General features: G+C 58.2%; 1 protein-coding gene across 8 annotated transcripts in view; it reads right to left on the reverse strand.

The window, feature by feature from the left end:
• LDB3 (LIM domain binding 3) overlaps nucleotides 1–17,655 on the reverse strand; it is a 60,371-nt gene that overhangs the window by 21,176 nt on the left and 21,540 nt on the right. For 3 of the 8 annotated variants that reach the window (XM_044759845.2, XM_044759835.2, XM_044759830.2), the window contains 4 exons: nucleotides 16,555–16,724; nucleotides 16,344–16,380; nucleotides 4,015–4,197; nucleotides 763–905 (listed from right to left, as the gene is read on the reverse strand). In XM_044759845.2, the coding sequence (XP_044615780.1) occupies nucleotides 763–905; nucleotides 4,015–4,197; nucleotides 16,344–16,380; nucleotides 16,555–16,724 (533 nt within the window). Of the gene's footprint in view, nucleotides 1–762; nucleotides 906–4,014; nucleotides 4,198–9,567; nucleotides 10,294–16,343; nucleotides 16,381–16,554; nucleotides 16,725–17,655 lie in introns of those variants that run through there. The other 5 variants (XM_014841509.3, XM_014841508.3, XM_014841507.3 and 2 more) reach the window with 2 other exon arrangements.

A 17,655-nucleotide genomic window follows, 5' to 3' on the forward strand; every position in this document is an offset into this window, starting at 1 on the left:
GTGGGCACATCCCATAGAGCAGGGCACACGGGACCTTCCCCTGGTCTGGGAAAATCCCTGCTAAAGAGCCCTTAGGTTCACTGAGCAGGGACAGGCAGGGGAAGGTGGGGTGCAAGCCAGCTTGAGAATTGCCCTTGGGCCCTGGGGAGCAGGCCCAACTTTGCCTAGGAAAGAGGGAGTCATGGGGCTGAGCCCTCATCCCTGCGAGGGGGCCCTGGGCAATGATAAGACTGGGGACCAGAGTGATGGAACAGCCAGCCAGCAAGCTCAGCCACCAGCAGGCCCTGTGCTGGCCGCTCTGCTGCCTATGACCTGTGCTCTCATGCCTCCAGTTATCCTGTCTCGGCTGAGGAAACCAAAGACCAGACAGGTTGAGCAGCTGGCCCAGGGCACACACCGTGATGCAGCAGGTCTGTCCAAAGCCCGTGGCATTTTCATTGTGGCTGCTTCTCCTTGGGCTTGAGCCAGACCCAGACTCCTGGAGGAATAAGCTCCTCCCTTCTAAACCCTCTCTTCCCTCACCTTGAGCCTGAAATCCCCCGCCAGGAATGTCCTCTTCCTCACAGCTGGGAGGGTTCATCCCTGCCTGGCAGGGCCCACCTGTCTCCCAGGGCCGGAGGCAGGCTCCATAGGATTCTGGCCCACAGCTGGGGGAAGGAGGGCTGAGCCTCGTTAGCGGGGCCTCCCTGACCACCATCCTTCTGGGCATGCGGCCTCGGAGCTGACCCCTGGAGCCCACGCCCCTCCCATTTTGCTTCTCACCTGGCTGGTAGACAGAAGGCCGGATGCTGGCAGTGGTGACAACCCGGGGCTTGGGTGCAGGGGCAGCTGGGGCCTCACTGTATGTATGGGTGGCAGGTGCCGAAGAGCTTGCTGCGGCTGGACTGTAGGCCGAGGCCTGGGGCCTGGAACCAAGGGAGAAGAATTAGCAGCCAGCAGGACAGCCCCAGCCAGGCCCTAGGGCCTGCAGCTGTGGCAGGTTGGCTCCCCCATCTTCAGGAGCCTCTGTGAGGAGGAAACCTGACAGAGATGATCCTGGGAAGCTGCCAGAGGCTGTGAAGGAAAGTCCTTGGGCGTCTCAGAGGAGAGGAAGCTGCTCCGTGGGTGCTGAGTCTTGGTGAGTCTGGTTAGAGCAACAGAGACACCTTGAGAAATACAGCCCATTGCTGGTGCCACCGCCATAGGAGAGATGGAGGAAAGCCACCAGCCAGACAGGAGGATGCACAGAAAACCTTTCACCCTGATGGGGAGAGACTGTCAGAGTGGGGCTGGGGCCGGAGGGCTCAGAGGCAGGACAGAAGAGAGAGATGCAGGTGGTCACCTTCTGACCTGCTGGGGCACCTCACAGCCTCACACTGCCTGGCCTTTCCCCTCCTCCTTTCTATCCTATTGTTGCCGGAGGGAGCAGCAAAGTCTCAGGTTTCTGGGCAAGAGTGTTCCATGAGGGCTCATGGGAAGCCAGGAGACCCCCTCAACTCCCCCCCCAGCCCGACACAGGCTTCTCTTCCGTATGAATTCCTGTTGCCTTCTCCCACTGGGTTAGCTGCCATGAGGCCTAGAGCAGCCTTTTCCCATTTGTGACCCAGGGACCATGGGACCAAAGAGATGGGAAAAAAAGCGTCCCAGTTCATTGCCCTCAGGAAGTGCTGTACTGGCCTCTCCTCTGGGAGAGCTAGCGGCTGCAGGAGCTTCTGGAGTTAAGCAGCCTGTTTAACTTTGTCTGATCCGGTGTTTCCCAATTTCATTCATCTGTGAAACCCTTTTTTTTCTTTTTCATTTAAAACTAGCAAACACCTTACAGAACACGTCCCTGGTCTTGCCCTGAATCTTTCAGATCCCAGTGGGGACCACATGACCATACTCAGGGAAAATGGGTCATTGATGGGAGTGCTGGGGACATGAGGCCCTGGAAATATACCACCCCCCAGCCCATGGCTTCCTGCCTTCCTTCCGCCCATTCCCCATGGGCGCAGGGCCTGCCCATCCCTGCTGGGCGGAGCTCAAGATAAGGAAGTCCCTTCCTCTCTAGGGTTCTGGGATGAACTAGTGCCAAGCTCCTGTGCAGATCCAGAAGGGCGTGCGGTGCTGCCCCATACAGTGCAGAGGTAGAACGAGCCTCTGGCAGCCAGCATCCCAGACCTGGGGATGTGCAGACCTGCCCTGCCAAGTGGCCGTGTTTCTGGCTGAGTGAGGCCATTGTGTCCCCTCCCTGGGCCTGCCTGCCCTTCTCTGATAAACCCCTGTTAAGACCAGTAGAGCAGAGGCCTCAATGGAGGAGGAAGAGGCAGGGTCCATGGGGTGCCCAGCTTCCACTGGTGGGAGAGGGCCAAGGGTCAGTGGGTCTTAGCCAGATGCTCCCACCAGTGGAGGATGCTTTCTCAGCATCCCAGGAGCTACGGCTCCTGTATCAGGGATTGGTGTTGGGGGAGGAAGCAGAGACATAAGACATCCAGCAAAAATTCTGAGGCCATGCTCTCATGAAAGGCTGGGGTGCCCATCTGCCTCCCACTGGCTCCTTCTAGCTCCATCCCAGCCCTCATGCATGAAGGGAAGGTAGCTGGCCCCAAGGTGTGGTCTCCTGATCCCTGCAGCTCCAGGCGATGCTGGGAGCCCTGTAGTCCCTCTCCAACCTCCACCCAGGCCTCCTCTCTCTGTGAAGGAAGGGTTTGCCCCATCGAGGGAGTCGTGAGGGCCTCAGGACTCCGAGGCCTGGAGCGTGGGGCTGGAGCCTGCCCTTGAAGAGGCCCCTGCATCTAGAGCTTCCCCATCCAAACTGGGGAGGCATCTTCCCACTCAAAGACAGGGACATTTTGTACCCTCCTCCACGCTTCTGCTTTGTGCTCTTACCTGGAAAGGCTCTGGTGTGCAGAGGGGAGGCAGCTTGCTGAGGGCCCCCAGGAAGCTGGGATGAAACAACCCGTGGAGGCCAGGCCGGGGTCCCCCTTGAGGAGAGGCTGGGCGTGGCACCATCTGGGTCGCTGTGAAACCCAGGGGTCAGGGCACAGCACACAGGCCTGTGGGCCACTCTGCCTCAGGCTGCACCGGGGACCTATGCACCCTGACCCAGAGAAGCATGTCCTTTCCAGCAAAACCCCGGGAGGGGAGTGTGGGAGACTGGAAAAGCTGTCTGACCCCAAACACCAACTTGACAGCTCCACGCAGCCCAGAAAGAGCTGGGCCCACCGGCCTTTGGCATTGCCTGCTCCCTCCAGAACGACCTGTCCAGCCTGCCCCACACCCCTTCAGCACTACCCCCTGCCTTTGCTGGGTATCCAGGAGGACAGGCTGGAGTGCAGCAACTCACATTGAGAGCATTGTACGTGCTAGATGTTTTATGTACACTTTTCTATCCTGACCCTATAAAATAGATATGGCGTTAAACATAGTAGCAGATACGTTAGCAGAAACTGAGGCTTGGAGAAGCCAAGTCACTTTCTGAGGGTTACAGACAGTCATGGGTGGAGCAGAGATTCAAATCCTACCACGCCGGGGGTCCCTGGAGTCAGCATGCTTCTCCATCAAGAGAAGAGAGGCTAAGGGATGGGGGCAAGTCAGTTGGTAAATATCTGGCCAAATCTGACCCTCCTTCTGTGCCCAGGTCAACGCTCCCTCCTTCATGGAGCCTTCCTTGACATCCTCCACCCACAGGGACAACTGTCATTCTCCCTAATCCCGGTCCCAAGAACACAGCCTTTCTGCACAGTCCCCTTCGTTAGCTAACTCTGTGTGTGTGTGGGATTTTTACCTCCCTCACTAGAGCATGTGCCCCTGGGAGGCAGGGCGACACACCCCTGCCCTGTCCTCAGCCAGGCACAGTGCACTCCCAGGAAATGTGCCCCCAGCTTCCATCTGACTCTCAGCATTAAGCAGTGCTGGCTTTGGCTTCCTCGGGGTCCTGACCACCATGGATGGGCCTTTCCCAGGCCGGACACGGCTGCCGACAGATGGACCCCGGATGAGGCCTCTCCTGCCTCGCGTCCCCACGGGCAGGGCCAGCCCCCGCGGGCCCGTTACCTTGGACTGTCCGCGGGGCTTGAGGCAGGGGCTGTGGCAGAGGCGGTGGCAGTGTGGGCAGCGGCCGTGGCCGGGGGCGGCGAGGCTGTGCTGGGAGAGGCAGCGGCAGGCGGCTGGGCAGAAGCAGGCGGCAGCGGGGTGGCGGCCTGGCTGGTGCACACTGGAGCATGCTCAATAGGTGTGCTGATGAGGCGGGACCAAGAAAGACAACAGGTCACGGGGGCCCCTGGGCACGGGGATGGTGGCTGCACCAGATGCGGACTGGGTGGAAGGCACCATCCTTATTGCAGACAGAGCAGGATCTTCCAGAAGGCATGTCCCCAGGCTCAGGGAAGGGGCCCCCAGGATCCGGGAGACAAGGGCTCAGACTACAGGGAGAATACCATGGTAATATCAAAAATGCCCTCAAGTCTGGAGAGCACCGCGCCCCCAGCCATTTCTGTGTACTTCCTAACTGTTCTTTCTCAGAGTGTATTATGCAAACACAACGTGGGGGAAAAGTAGATGGGACTATCAGTCAAGGTTCCTTTCCATCCAGCCTTCCTTTTTCCTTTCTCTTCCCTACCTCGTCAGAGGCATGCATTGCCTTTGCAAAGGATGACACAAAGACAAAAGCAGAGGTAAGATGTTTGACTATCGAGGGCTCAGGCTGTTGTTGTGAGAGCCCGGACTGTAGGCTGCGAAGGACTCAGGGTGTTGATAACACATTTGGAAGATGGACGGACGCAACCATGCCAGGTAGGTCAAGGTTGTCTGGACCAGAAAGGGGGCAACGTGGCATGGAGGATTTGAGAATAGAGGTGGCTATGCCCCTTTTCTGGGTAAACCCTGAGGAAGGCAGGACCCCAGGGTCCCCTTTGCCCATGGTGAAGTAGCAGGCAGACCCGAGACAGCGCATCATGTGGCCTGGGGGCTGTAGAAGGTTTCCCACATACCCAAGAGGGACATGGACATGGCCCTGAGTGACTGCTCTGCCAGTGTGGACCAGCGTGACTGGACGGGATGGGGACAACCCAGCAGATGCCAGCACCAGTAGACCATGACCAAGGACCAGGTGCCCTGCCACCCTGCCCTGCCCGCCATGGCATTCTGTAAGCCTGTCTTCCCCCAAACCACTCCAGGCAAGAGAGGAGCATCAGGGCCTGGTTGATGGGATTCGATTTCTGCCACCTGTGAAATGGAGCAGAGGCTAAAAATTAAATTATAGGAAAGCAAAGAAACGCACGTTTTTTGCTCATTTGGGTCACTGGACTAAGCTCTGTACTTGCTACAACAGCAAGGACACTTAACACCTAGCGGGGGTGACTTCCCCACGCTACGTACGGGATTCATCCACTGACCTTGTGCTGTGTGCCGGGAGGATGTCTTTACTTCCTCACGACAACCCCCTGATGCGGGTACTATTGACTCTATTTAATAGCTGAGGGAGTGGCGACCAAGAGTCCGATTGCTCAAGATCCTACAGCTTATCGGTCTGGATCTGATTAGGGGCATTTGGACTTGAAGCCTTACCCAGGACCTCGAGTGGCCCCTCATGGAGGAAGAAAGAAACGCCTGCCTGCAATCAGTCAAGTAGAGTCCTCCCCCAACAAAAGGCACTATTCGTCTTTGAAATAATTAGAGTAATCATCTTCCCTCTGCGAGTGCTTACAGATGCGAGGGCTTGTGCTAAACAGCTGTAAGCATGACTCCGTTACTCCACTGATCCTTTCAACCTCGCTGGGCAACTTCATTATACAGATGAGGAACCTGAGGTCCAGAGAGGTTGAATCTCTGCTGGAACATCACAGTCCGCCAAGTGGCAGAGAAGGGGTGGTTCTGAATCACTACGGCAATTCTCAGAGTTTAATATGCGGGCGAATCGCCTGGGAATCTTGTTAAAACGCAGCTTCTGGTTCAGTAGGTCTGGGAGTCTGCATTCCTAACAAGCTCCCAGGTGATGCTGATGTTGCTGGTCCTCAGACCACACTTGGAGTAGGAAGGTGCTACAGAGGTCCATCCCACATAGGGATGCCCGGGGCCATGAGCTGTCTACCAAAGCATTGCCGAATTGCTCTCCTCCATCCGGCGAGGTGGATGGTAGTAAAGAGAGGCAGGAAACAATGTGAGAGGGTCAGGGAAGGAGAGAGCTGGAGGAGTGGCAAGACCGTGTGTTGACCGACCCACGGAAGGGAGCACCATTCTCTGTGACTGCGTAGGAAGCATCCAGGATGGACAAGGGCCATGTCCTGTCCAGCCCTTTCCCAGCTTAGTGGTTCAGAGAGGACGTAGGGCAGCCCAGCTCTCTGGACTGTGGCAGTACCCAGCCCTGGCCCTTCCACGAGGCCGCTTGCCCACCCTCCATGAATGAACCTGGCTTCTGGAAGCCACACCTATGAAATGGCTACCTCAGAGAAGTAGCTGTAGGCCCTGAAGCCATACCGCTAAGCTGGCTGCTCAGACCCTCCCGGCCTGGGCAGGTATGGCCTGGGAATGTCCAGGCTGACACAGGATACCTGGGCTCCTTTATCTGTTTCTCCCTGACCCTGTCGCATACTTTTAGGGGGCTTCAGGGAACTGAGGACACCGCACAGGAGTGATGAAAATGTCCAGGCTGAGGATAGCATCCTGCAGGATGAATAGAAAATTGGCTTTGCCTGTCACCTGCCAGATCAGCTTACCTGCTGCTCTCCCCAGACATAGCTCCAAATGAACTCGGGATCCACGAATGTGGGTCCTGGGAAAATTCATCATCTACCACACAGCTGGGACAAAGGGCACACACCTGAGCCTGCTGCTTGGGGTTCCGCTGAGTGGCATCCTATCCAGACTCCTGTCTGCAGACACCAAGCAGCCAGGGTCTAGGGTAAGTAGGGGCAGCACTAAAAAGCATCTTGAAGGATTTTGGTTTCTTGCCCAGATCAGTTCCTGCCTGAAGTTCCATGAGCCCCCAGAAACCCCCAAGGAGGGGGTCTCAGAGAGCAAACCCTGCAGAGAATTTCCTTGGCCCTGGCTTCAGTCCCAAAGACGGTGCCCATGAGGTCACCCCAGCCTGGTCTAGGATTCTACAGCTGCTTCCTGCTTTGGTAATCACATCTTTGGTTTAAACATCAAACCAAAAACCAAACCAAACCAACTATCCTCAACTTCTCACGGCTACACGGGGAGGGTGTGGCCAGAGGAGAAACAGCCTGGCCACAGTCCCCCTTTTCAGCCCTTCTCTTCCTTCAGCCAGTTGGCATCAAAGTAGACCGTGCCAATGCTGTGCCCCTGTTCTGTTGTGGTGGCCCTTGATTGATGCTCTTATTGATGGCAATGATGTTACATATGAAAAGGATGGGGATGGTAATGGTGCTGGTGCTGGGTCTTGGGGTTTGTGGTCACTGGGCTCAGGATGGAACTGCTGGTGATGGTGGGGGCATTGTGATTGATGGTGCTGGGGGTGGTTGCCATTACTAGGGTGGTGATGCTATTTGTATTAGCTCAGAGAATGGAATATGCGCATCTCTGTTGACTGGATGATGACACAACAGTCAGGTGGTTGGTCAAGAAATTGTTCATGCTGCCTCCCACCCAGTTGGCATTCCATCTTGCACCCTGATGACTATTGCTCAGGGCAGCCCTGACCACATCGCTTTGCTGCAGGGCAGCTGCACTGCACAACCCCAGGGGCCCCATGGACTTTTCACTCTAGGCGAGTGACACCCCTCAAGAACCATGCAGTACACAGCGATCTCCACGGGCTGTCGTGTGAATGGTGCCCTGCAACCTTCACCAGTTCCACATTGCCTTCAGAGTACAGTCAAAATCCCAGAGCCTGGCACTCCAGCTCTGGACCACTCCTAACCATGACATCCTCTGCATTCCCTCCACTCCAGCCAAAATGATTCACTTGGGGTTCTGGGACACCCCTTCTTCTCACCAGCACCTCTGCTCACTCTGCTTAGAGTACCTCTCTGACCTTTCCTGACTGCACACGCCCAGTCCTAACTGTTCTTGGAGAGCAAACACACAGACCCCTTCTTCCAGGAAGGCTTCCCTGATCCTCCAGTCGGAGGGGTGCTCCCTGTCTCCAGACCTCACACGATCAGCCTTGCATCGTGGTCAGTCACAGCCACGTCGGCCCTTTCCAATGCCTGTGGCACCCACAGCAGCCAGGCTGGCACCCCGACTAACACCCGCGGACACAGAATGCTGAATGAGGACATCTCTGCTGTATTCTCCAGAGGGCTCCACATGGACCCCTGGCCTGGGGCCACCCAAGCCGCTGCCTGCAGGGGCTTGGGGTCACTGGGAAGGTACCAGGCAAGCTGGAAAGCAAATGAGAGCCTTTCAGGGTTTCGATCAGGTTGCTCCAAGAGGGCTCAACAGGCCGGGGGCTGGGGAGAGGGGGCTGTGAGGTCACCAGCTCTCATTGGCTCAGGTCCTCTGCCAGCCTTAAGACACCCACTGCCTGGGTCCTCTCTGTCTGGCAGGCCTGGCCCCACAACCCTTGGAAGTCCTCATTAAAAGGCCAGCTAAAAATGGGTGTGCTCCAGAATGCCTAGATGTAGGCAGGAGCACACCCCCCTGCCCCGATGATCCCCCAGCCAGCCTGCCCTGCCTGGCCCTGGCATCAGTCTGCTAGAGGCAGGAAGAGATGGGAGGCCAAGGTGGAACAGGCTTGCGGGGGGCTTTGGGGAGCATCTCAGGGTGGCGGGCGGATAGAGCAGTCTCCCCGGCTGGCCCTTCTGGGTGGGATTGCCATGGTCCCCGGAGGCACAGAAAAGCCTGTGCCCAGGGAGTAGGAGTGAGGCTCTGACCCAGTCCAGCCACAGAGGTGTTGGAGGAGTCCTGAGGGATGGGCCTCGGCTTCTGCTTTTATTTGCTAAGTGTCCTTGCTCTCATGTTGGCAGCCTGTGATTCCTGCAGTCAAGGAACAGGCTGATGGGTAGACGGGTGGGTGGGGAGGATGTGAGCCTGCCAGCCTGGTCCTTCCCTAATGCTCAGGACTAGGACAAGGCCACAGGTGGGTGGGGGCTGGAAGCAAGACCCAGCTGGAGGCCTTCCCCACCCTCATGCCACCTGAGCAAGATTCTACCAGGCACATCTTCCACCTCCTCTCCCCTGAGCCACGGCCCTGGCCCACGGAGGACCCCCAGCAGTTCCCCTGTGAACTGCTCTTAGCCTAGAGCTCCTCTCACACCCTGGACCAGGGCTGAGCATAAGCAGCACGTTCCCGGGACAGAGGCCTGCAGCATGCTTCTGACACGGAGGGGTGGCTGGCTCAGTCTGCTGGTTGCAGCAGGGTGTGGGAGGAGAGGTGGGGGGCATCTGAGTACCCGCATACCACTGCCCCATGAGAGGCTATGGCTGCCCAGGAGGCTGCAGGATGGATTCCACCTGCCGTTGGCCCCACCTGAGCGCCCCAGCCTGGATGGGGCCCTCAAGGCGGGAAATCAGTGGTGGGCAGAACGACACGGGTCTCGGCCCCAGTGGGCCCCCCACCCCTCTTCGGGTGGCGCCTGTCTTCTCCTCGTCTCTGACATGCTCCTCTCAGGTGGTACGCACACAGGCACAGCATGACTGGGGCTGTTTTGGTTCATTTCAAATGCTCTTTATTTCAGAACAGCATGCTTATATGTACAGGAGAGAACTAGGGAGCCAGCGCGGAGAGGAGAGCGCACACTCCAACCTCACCACAGCCGGGGCGGGCCTCTGCCTCATCTACCTAGGGCTGCCACTTCCTCTGCAGAGAGCCCTGTTCTGGGCTGCCCGGGCTCCAGAGGGCATCGAGGGAGCGAGTGGGGCCGGGGAGCTGGCCTCTTCCCAGGACCCTGACCTACAGGTGACTTGTTCCAGGCCGGCACTGGGCCAGGCTGCCTCTCCCAGGACCTGAGGTTGGTGGGAAACCGACCCGTAGCACGTTGTCTCCCTCAGTTCTGGGTGTTATGCCAACAAACCCTGTCACGTCCTCTCTGATCTACAGCTAAGGCCCTGGCAGGGGAGCAGAGGCTCGGGCTATTTGAGGGGTGGTGAGGGTGGCACTGAAGGGGGGGGGCTGGGCAGGGAGCAGAACTGCTGCGCTTGACTATCCAAGGCGCCCCCCCAGCACAGCTATCCATTCTCAAGCATCACCGTGGGGGCTCACATGCCAGATCTGTGTGGGGGGAAGGAGGGAGGGGGTCCAGCCTGGGAGGGGTGGGAGGACTCCGGACAGCCTTTTAGCTTTTAACGTTAAGGATTTGGGCCGAAAGGCCATGGTGCCAGTTGCGCAATTTGGCAAAACGTGGGCTGTTACGTTCCGTTTCAAACCTTTCCCTGTGGCACAGAGAGAGACAGAGACAGAGAGAGACAGAAAGAGAGAAAAGAGAGGAAGAGAGAAAGGGGTTAGGGGATGTGTCCGCCATTCCCCTGATAGCTGGGGCAGAGGGCATGGGAGGGAGGAACTGGGCTTTGAGAGGTTGTCTCATCCAGGGCAAGACCAGAGTCCCAAGGACCAAGATCAAGGGACTGAAGTCCCTGACTTGAGTCGGGAGCCATGGGGAGGGGGCCTGGCTAGTGGGCCTGAGGGGCTGACCTGGGCAGTGGGGGTCTCTGGGTCCTCCCTGGTCCGTGTGGTTAGGGCTGGGCAGGGCTGCTTTGGTTGTGGGCTCTGGGGACTGAACCAAATCGGCAGGTGTGTCTAGCATGGTCTCTGTCCCCAAGCTGGGCATGAAGAAGGAGGAATGCCTGTTCCCACGATGAGGCTTGCTGAGCAGACCTGCCACCTCCCTGTGCTGCCCTGGCCTCTGCCAACCCTTCTCTGTCCCCAGAGAGAAACCTTCAAACACCACCGGCTGTCCCCGCCCGCCTGGGCCTGAGCACAGCCAGGCACACGCGTGCACACGCATACTCACAAGGCCACTGGCACACATACAGGGGGCCAGGACTTCCCGCCGCTTCCCGCCAGCTGGGCCTCTGCGGCTCAACTCACAGCCTGCTCAGCCAAGGGCAAAGGACAAAGCAGGCAAGGAGCAGCCGGAAACGTAGAGATGGAGGCGAGGGTGTGCCTGGGAATGGCCAGGGCCACGGATGCCAGAATCCTAGGCTGGAGGGGCCTCTAACATCCTCCAGACCAGAGGGGCAAACGGGGGGTGCAGGGGCTGCGTCTAGCCACAAACACAGTGTGTTTAATGAGGACAATGTTTAAAACTCCTTTTAAAAATTAATTGCTACAGCCAGACCACGGAATACTACTTAGCAATAGAAAGACACAAATGAACCATTGGTATGCTCAAAAGCTCGAATGAATCCCCAGGGAATCAGGCTGACTGAAAAAGCCAATCGTACAGGGTCGTGTGCTGTAGGATTCCATTTATACAACATCCTTGAAATGACAAAATTTTAGAAATAGAGACCAGATAACAGATTAGTGGTTGCCACAGGTTAAGGAGAGGGTGTGCGTGTGGGAGGGGAGGTGTGGCCATAACAGGGCAACATGGGGGGTCCATGGGGTGATGCAAATGTTCTGTGTTTGACTGTATCAGTGTCATCATCCTGGTTGTGAAATTGTACTGTAGTTTTGCAAGATGTTACCATTGGGGGTAACAGGTACAAAGAATCTCTCTGTGTTATTTCTTCCCACTGCACGCCAATCCACAATTATTTCAAAATAAATAGTTTAATAAATGAATTGCCAGCCTAGGAAAGTCAGGAAGACCAGCTTGAGGATTTTCAAAATCAGAGGATGGGGCAGTCTGGTCTTATGCGTCTGCAGGCTGGCAGTCCCGCGTCCCTGCATTTAGACCTGTCCACCTTCCCGCATATGCGTTACCAGGCAGGCTGCCCCCCGACACACACCTTGAGTCCCCATGTCGGGTCTCTGTGTAAGATTCTGTTTGACAAAAGGGGCCCACTGCTAACATATTTGAAAACCACTGGTCAAGCCCAGACTTTCCTAATACCAAGAGGAAGGCGAGGCCCAGAGATATCACATGAATGGCCTGAAGCCACACAGAAACTCAGGGGGAGCACCATGATCTAAGCACCGGCTGTCATCTGCTACCTGCCTCTGAGGTCGGGGAGAAGGGGCAAAGGCAGCCCGAGCAGAGGCCCGGCCGCAGGGCCCACGCTGCCCTACGGACAGCACCGCGGGCGGCAACAATCCACCAGCCCATGGGACCACCCAGGGCACAGATGCGGCCAGTCCAGCCAGCCAGGCCCACAGCCTTTGTCATCAGTGCTCAGGGACAGGGTCAAGGACAGTCCTGGCAGGCTGGCGAGTCCAGTGAGCCTGTTCTGCTGGGAGCTGTTTGGAAATTCACAGATGGCCAAAGAGAGGAGTGAGAAGAGAGAGGAGAGAGAGAGGAGAGCCAGCGAGAGAGAGAGGAAGAGAGGTCTTGGACACCCTCGAGGGCTACTCAGGTGGCACCCAGGGGTGTCCTGGTCTCTCCACTTATGGTTTTTCAAACTTGCTAGGCTGGCAGACACTAAGGACTAAAAATCCACGGAACGCAGGTAACTCTCATATCGATAGCTGTCCACTGCCTCTTCACGAGGGCTCTATTTGCGGGAGGACCCTGAGCTGTGCTGTACCAAGAGAGTCAGCCCCGTGAGCTCGGACAGAGGCGGGTGTGCCCAGCAAGGGGAGAGGACCCCAGGTGCCCAGGGAGGCTGCAGGGGGGAGGAGGGCAGGGCCGGTCAGCCCCACGCTCTGGCTCTGTCAGAAGGGGGCAACTGGAGATGAAAAAGACCCGTGGATGGTTGCACAACAGAGAAGGGACACGGGAGGGTTCTTACGTCGTTTGTGGAGGCGTGTGCGAGGCAACCTCACCTTCAGCCTCTCTGTGGACTTGTCACTGAGATCAAATTTGTTCCTTAACACTTGTGCTAAGAGAGACGCAGACCTCTCCACCCAGGTGAGCATCAGGTAAACATAGAGACGGCACTTGTAGACAGCTGCCCCGCAAGGTGGGGGCCAGGGGATGTCTGGGCTACACACTGGCCTTCTCCAGGATGGTTACACCCAGGCAGGGGGATCCAGATGCCTCACAGATTCAAGCCGGGTCCAGGATGAGGCTAGGCCTGCTCCCAATCCTATCCCAGTCAGGGCTGCCCAACATGGACCCGAACTTCCGAGCCATCAGGCCCTGGAAGGCCTCCTGAAGTCACATGGAAGCTGTGGGCTCTCTGAGATTGGAGGCTCAGCCTTTGGCGGGGGCACTATCTGTGCTCTGCTGCTTCAGATGGAGGCCGGAGCCGCAGGACTGCCTGCACCCATGTGGACGCCAGCAGGAGGCTAGCGTTTAAGCCGCCCGGACAGTCTGCTGAGGGGCTGGGGTCCTTCCTGGGAGTGGAGCCAAGTCCGCAGCTGACGCTTGGGCTGTTCAGGGGCCCACTTGCCTCACCTGTAAAGAAGCGTCCCTGGAGACTGTGCTCTGCCCTGGGCTGGCCAGCAGGCGGGCACTGGAGCCTTGGAGGGACGTTCTCTGCTACCAGACACCAGAGACACTGTCAGAGCGCTGGGAGCCAGGGCCCAGAGAGAGGAGGGGAGGGGAGGGCGGGGCTGTGGGACAGGCCTCGGAGGCGGAGCAATGATACGTGAAGGGACAGTTTGCAGGGTCTTCTGACATGCAGACTGACACCTGTCCTCCAGGCCACCAGGCCACTGCCTGGCACAGAACGCCTGAGGCTGCTCACACGGCATCCCGCCAGCTTTGTCCCCACACAGCCACAGGAAGGGGAAAGCGCCTTTGCACGGGTCCAAGCCCAGACAGGCCGTCACCACGCACGCACAGGCTGCCGGGCCGGGGAGTGGCAAACTCAGGCTCTGCTGGAGTAAGCTACTTGGAAGACGTGTGCAGTGAAGCCCCCTGGGGAAACGCAGCCTTCAGGAGAGACCCCTGGACTCCTCGCTGTGAAAGCCACTAAAGCGAGAGGAGAAGGGACACAGGCCGTAGCTGCCCTCAGCCAACAAGATGGGTCAGCAGGGTCTGGGGGTGCAGTTTCCAACTTGGGGGTGGGGATGGATGGAAGTGGGGCCCAGGCCCTGCGGAGCAAGATTCCTGATCAGCCTGGACCAAGGGTGGGGACAAGTGTGCTCCCTTCTGCTCAGAAGGCCACTCAGGTGAGCAGTGGCCACAGTCACTAGTTCAGGCTTTAATCACAAAAAGAACTGAATGGCTGCACCCTCTGCACCTCCCCCTCCCCCACAGCCCCAGGTCCACAGGCTGCTTGGGATTCAGTGAAATGAAAACGCCCTCCCTCCTTCTGTGGCCCTGGGGAGGATGGGCATTTCTGGGGGAGGCTATGAAGATAACCTTCCAGAAATCCAAGTTAGGAAAAGAGAGGGAGCAGGAGCCTTGTGCGCTTCCAGTGCCGGGCAGAAGGCTTGCTGGGTCCCCAGAGCCGTTACTGCAGGGCCAGAAACCCCAGAGAGAAGGGCTGGCGGTGACACTGTGCTTGTGAGAGGCAGCCGCTTTCTCGGGGTGGGGGCCTGGCACCGAGGGAGGAAGCCGGCTGGCACCTCCTCTCGGGCTCTCTTTCCACGTTCCCTGACAATGAAACCCTGTGGGAGCTGGGGAGAGGCTCCAGGACCTGCCACAGAGTTCTCAGAAGCCCAAGACCCTCTGGCCTCCTGCTGGGAGCTGAACCAAGCATGTGTGGGGTTAGGCCCCAAGGAGAATGGCTAACCTCCCCACATATCTACAGGACCAGGCAGAATTAGACCCAAGAGATGCTTCTGAAAAGGGGGAAGGGGGAGGCCTGGGGACCACCTTAATCCTGCCTTTTGTGTTCTCCTCGCTCAGTAACTTCGCAGAGCCTGCAAATGTTCCAGGGGAAATAGAAAAGATGGAAGTCCCCTGTGGTCCGCCTCCACCAGCGCCCTTCCGATTAGTGACATGCGAGTCTAGAGGGACCGGCCAGAGGAACATAAAGTGATCAGAAGTGCTCCGGAGGGGGTGGCGGGGCCCAGAGAGGCAGGGGTCGGAGCCTTCTGGGGAGGGGGGTGAAGGCCCCTGCTAGCTCTGGATGGAGGGAACTTGGGGACTTTTAGGCTGTTTGCTGTGGGGTGTGTGCTAGAAAGCCTCTCTATCAAACCTTTGGTAAAGGCTACATCGCTCACTGGAGCATCTATGCGGCGGCTTCAAAGAGGAGGTGGGTCGGACACAGAACCAGCACGCAGGAGTGGTGAAGCATAGGAGAGGAGACAGCTGACAGCTCGGTCATACGTAAAATAGCTAGATACTAACTTGTGAGCTAAATCACGTATCGTCTCAGTTCAGGCTCTTTAACAGACACACTGCAGGCACCGCAACGTAAGGACCATTACTGCAACAGCATGCCATCGTTAGCAGGTCTGGGAGGACCACACTTTAGGCTTGGATGTCCCAGCCAAAGAGTGGGGGCAACTCGGATTGGCCGAAATACAGGTTCAAAAATAAAATCCACATCAGGTCCAGCTGACCCCACAGCCCCACTCTCCGCACAGTCCCATGGCCACTACGCACCGGTTAGCAAGGACAGTAAGCTTGGCCCAGGGTGGAAGAGCACCTCTGAGCCCCGGCTTGTCACACGGAGGCTGCCACGGGATGCACAGGCCCAATGCAGACTCTCCCAGGAAGAACATGCAGACCACACACTTGCCTCCGGAAGGGTAAGCACAATCACACTGGGCCCCATGCCTCACCATGGAAGGCCCTAGTAGGTTCCAGAGGGTCTGGGGCAGCGTGACCCCCTCATGCCCAGAGCCACGAGCACCTGACAGGCCACAGGTGGTAGGTTCGTGGCCGTGGCCTCAGGCCTGCCATGGATGGGGACCATCCCTGGAGACACCCAGCTCTGCACAAGCCCCTCCTCATGCCCAGGGCTCGTCTTTCCTTTCAGCAGCCATTGTGCTGTGAGTGATTTATGGAACTAATAACTAGGTCTGGACAGGTGAGTGCAGGGGTAAGGCACCCACCCCCAGCACAGCCCTCCAAGTGCCCGCTTCCCAGTGCTAGCCTCCAGACGCACAGGGGACAGGCCCTGAGATGAGCGGGGAGGCAAGGCAGCCGGCCTGGGACGCTCACAGGGAGAGATGCCTCCTTCTCGACAGCCCAGCAACGGCCAAAGCAGCCCTGCCCGCTGCCCAGGGACAGAGCCAGGAGAGCCTGGAGTCCTTACTCCTGCAGCCTGGACCCAGGGGACAGAGACTCAGCTCCAAGTACCCACCTCACTGACCTGGGACAAACGCCCCAAGCCAGCACTGCTGGAGCCCTTTAGGGGCCAGGAATTTCCAAATATATGGACTGGAGAGGTTCCTTCCATGAGTCTTGTGACCTGGGGGCTGCCCGGGAAGGGATGGGTTAGGAAGGGCCAGGCCCCAGAGCTGGAGGCCAGCCACTTACCTTGACCTTCTCAAAGCTTCCTCGTCAGGGTCTTGCACTGTGGGCAGAAAGTTGCTAGTCAGAAGGAGTCACAGAGCATCAGGAAGAAAAGTCACCAGAGCTCTACTCCCGGCTTCTGTGGGCCTGACGACCGCGGAGCAGGACCCAGGACTCTCACGGCCCCCAGCAGCTCCCCTCCCTGGCCCCCGCACCCACCACAGCTGTCACTTACTGAATTCCGTGCCTGTCATCTGGGCCAGGATGCGGAAGGAACGCGACTGCAGGTTGGAGGAGCGGCGGGCCCACTCATCGGCCTCGTCCTCTGGCTTGTTCTGGTTCTTGATCACAGCCTGGTACACGGGAGAGGCGCTGTCCACGGCCAGGTCTTTAATAGGAAGGCTCCTGCAAGGCACAAGGGGGCCGTGGGCGAGGGCTGGGCTGCCACCTGCTGCCCACCCTCCCAAGGCCCCACGTCGCATCCCCTTCACACCCCCTGCACCCCCATACCCGTGGGTGGCCCCCCCACTTATCTGAACCCCAACACCCTTTCCCCACTGCCCTCTGAGAGCCTGGGATGAGGGCTCGGCCTGGGTCCTCAGTGCTCAGGGTGGCCACAGTGAGACAGTGCTTCCTCTCACGGAGGGTCAGAGGGCTCGGCTCCCTCCTGCCAGCCACCCCTCCACCCACGCCAACTCGCCAACTCGAGGCACAGCCTGAGGACACCCCCAACCCAGGGCCTGGGTCTCTTTTAAGGGAAGAGGAGGCAGAAGAGTTCTTCTTGAAGCAATTTTGACCTCGCCGAGAGGGCCTTAGTTTGGGGCTGTTGAGGACAGGCCATTCGGGGGACCCAGAGTCTTCCTCAGGGCCGACCCCTCATCCTCCTCACACCTTTGAATCCAAATAGGGAGGTGGCAATGTCGTGCCTACCCCGGAAGAGGCCTGGGGTGCTGGCTTTGCCACAAACAGGCAGGCCCGGCACGGCGGAGGTGGGAGCAACAAGGCATCGCCCACGCGGCCCGGCATCGCCCGCAACAGTGTGGTTTCCGGCCTAGGGGAGCTGCAAGAGGGGCTGCAGGACGGTCACTAGTCCTCTGTCCAGGGCAGCACAGGGCTTCCAGAGGGACCTGCTGACCTTCCCTTAGACTCCCGGGGTCTGGCACATAGTAAGTACTCACAACTTAGCTGAGTGAATGAATCACAGATCAGAGCCAGAAGGGAGCCCAGGGCCCCTTGGGTCCAGTGCCTCCCAGCCCAGATCAGACTGCAGGGCAGGATATAGCAAAAGGTTTTTAGAGGCCCACTCACCCGGCCAGCGAGGGCTGGGGGATCCAGG

Source organism: Equus asinus, chromosome 2, assembly GCF_041296235.1.
Source record: "Equus asinus isolate D_3611 breed Donkey chromosome 2, EquAss-T2T_v2, whole genome shotgun sequence".
NCBI classification, from domain to species: domain Eukaryota; kingdom Metazoa; phylum Chordata; class Mammalia; order Perissodactyla; family Equidae; genus Equus; species Equus asinus.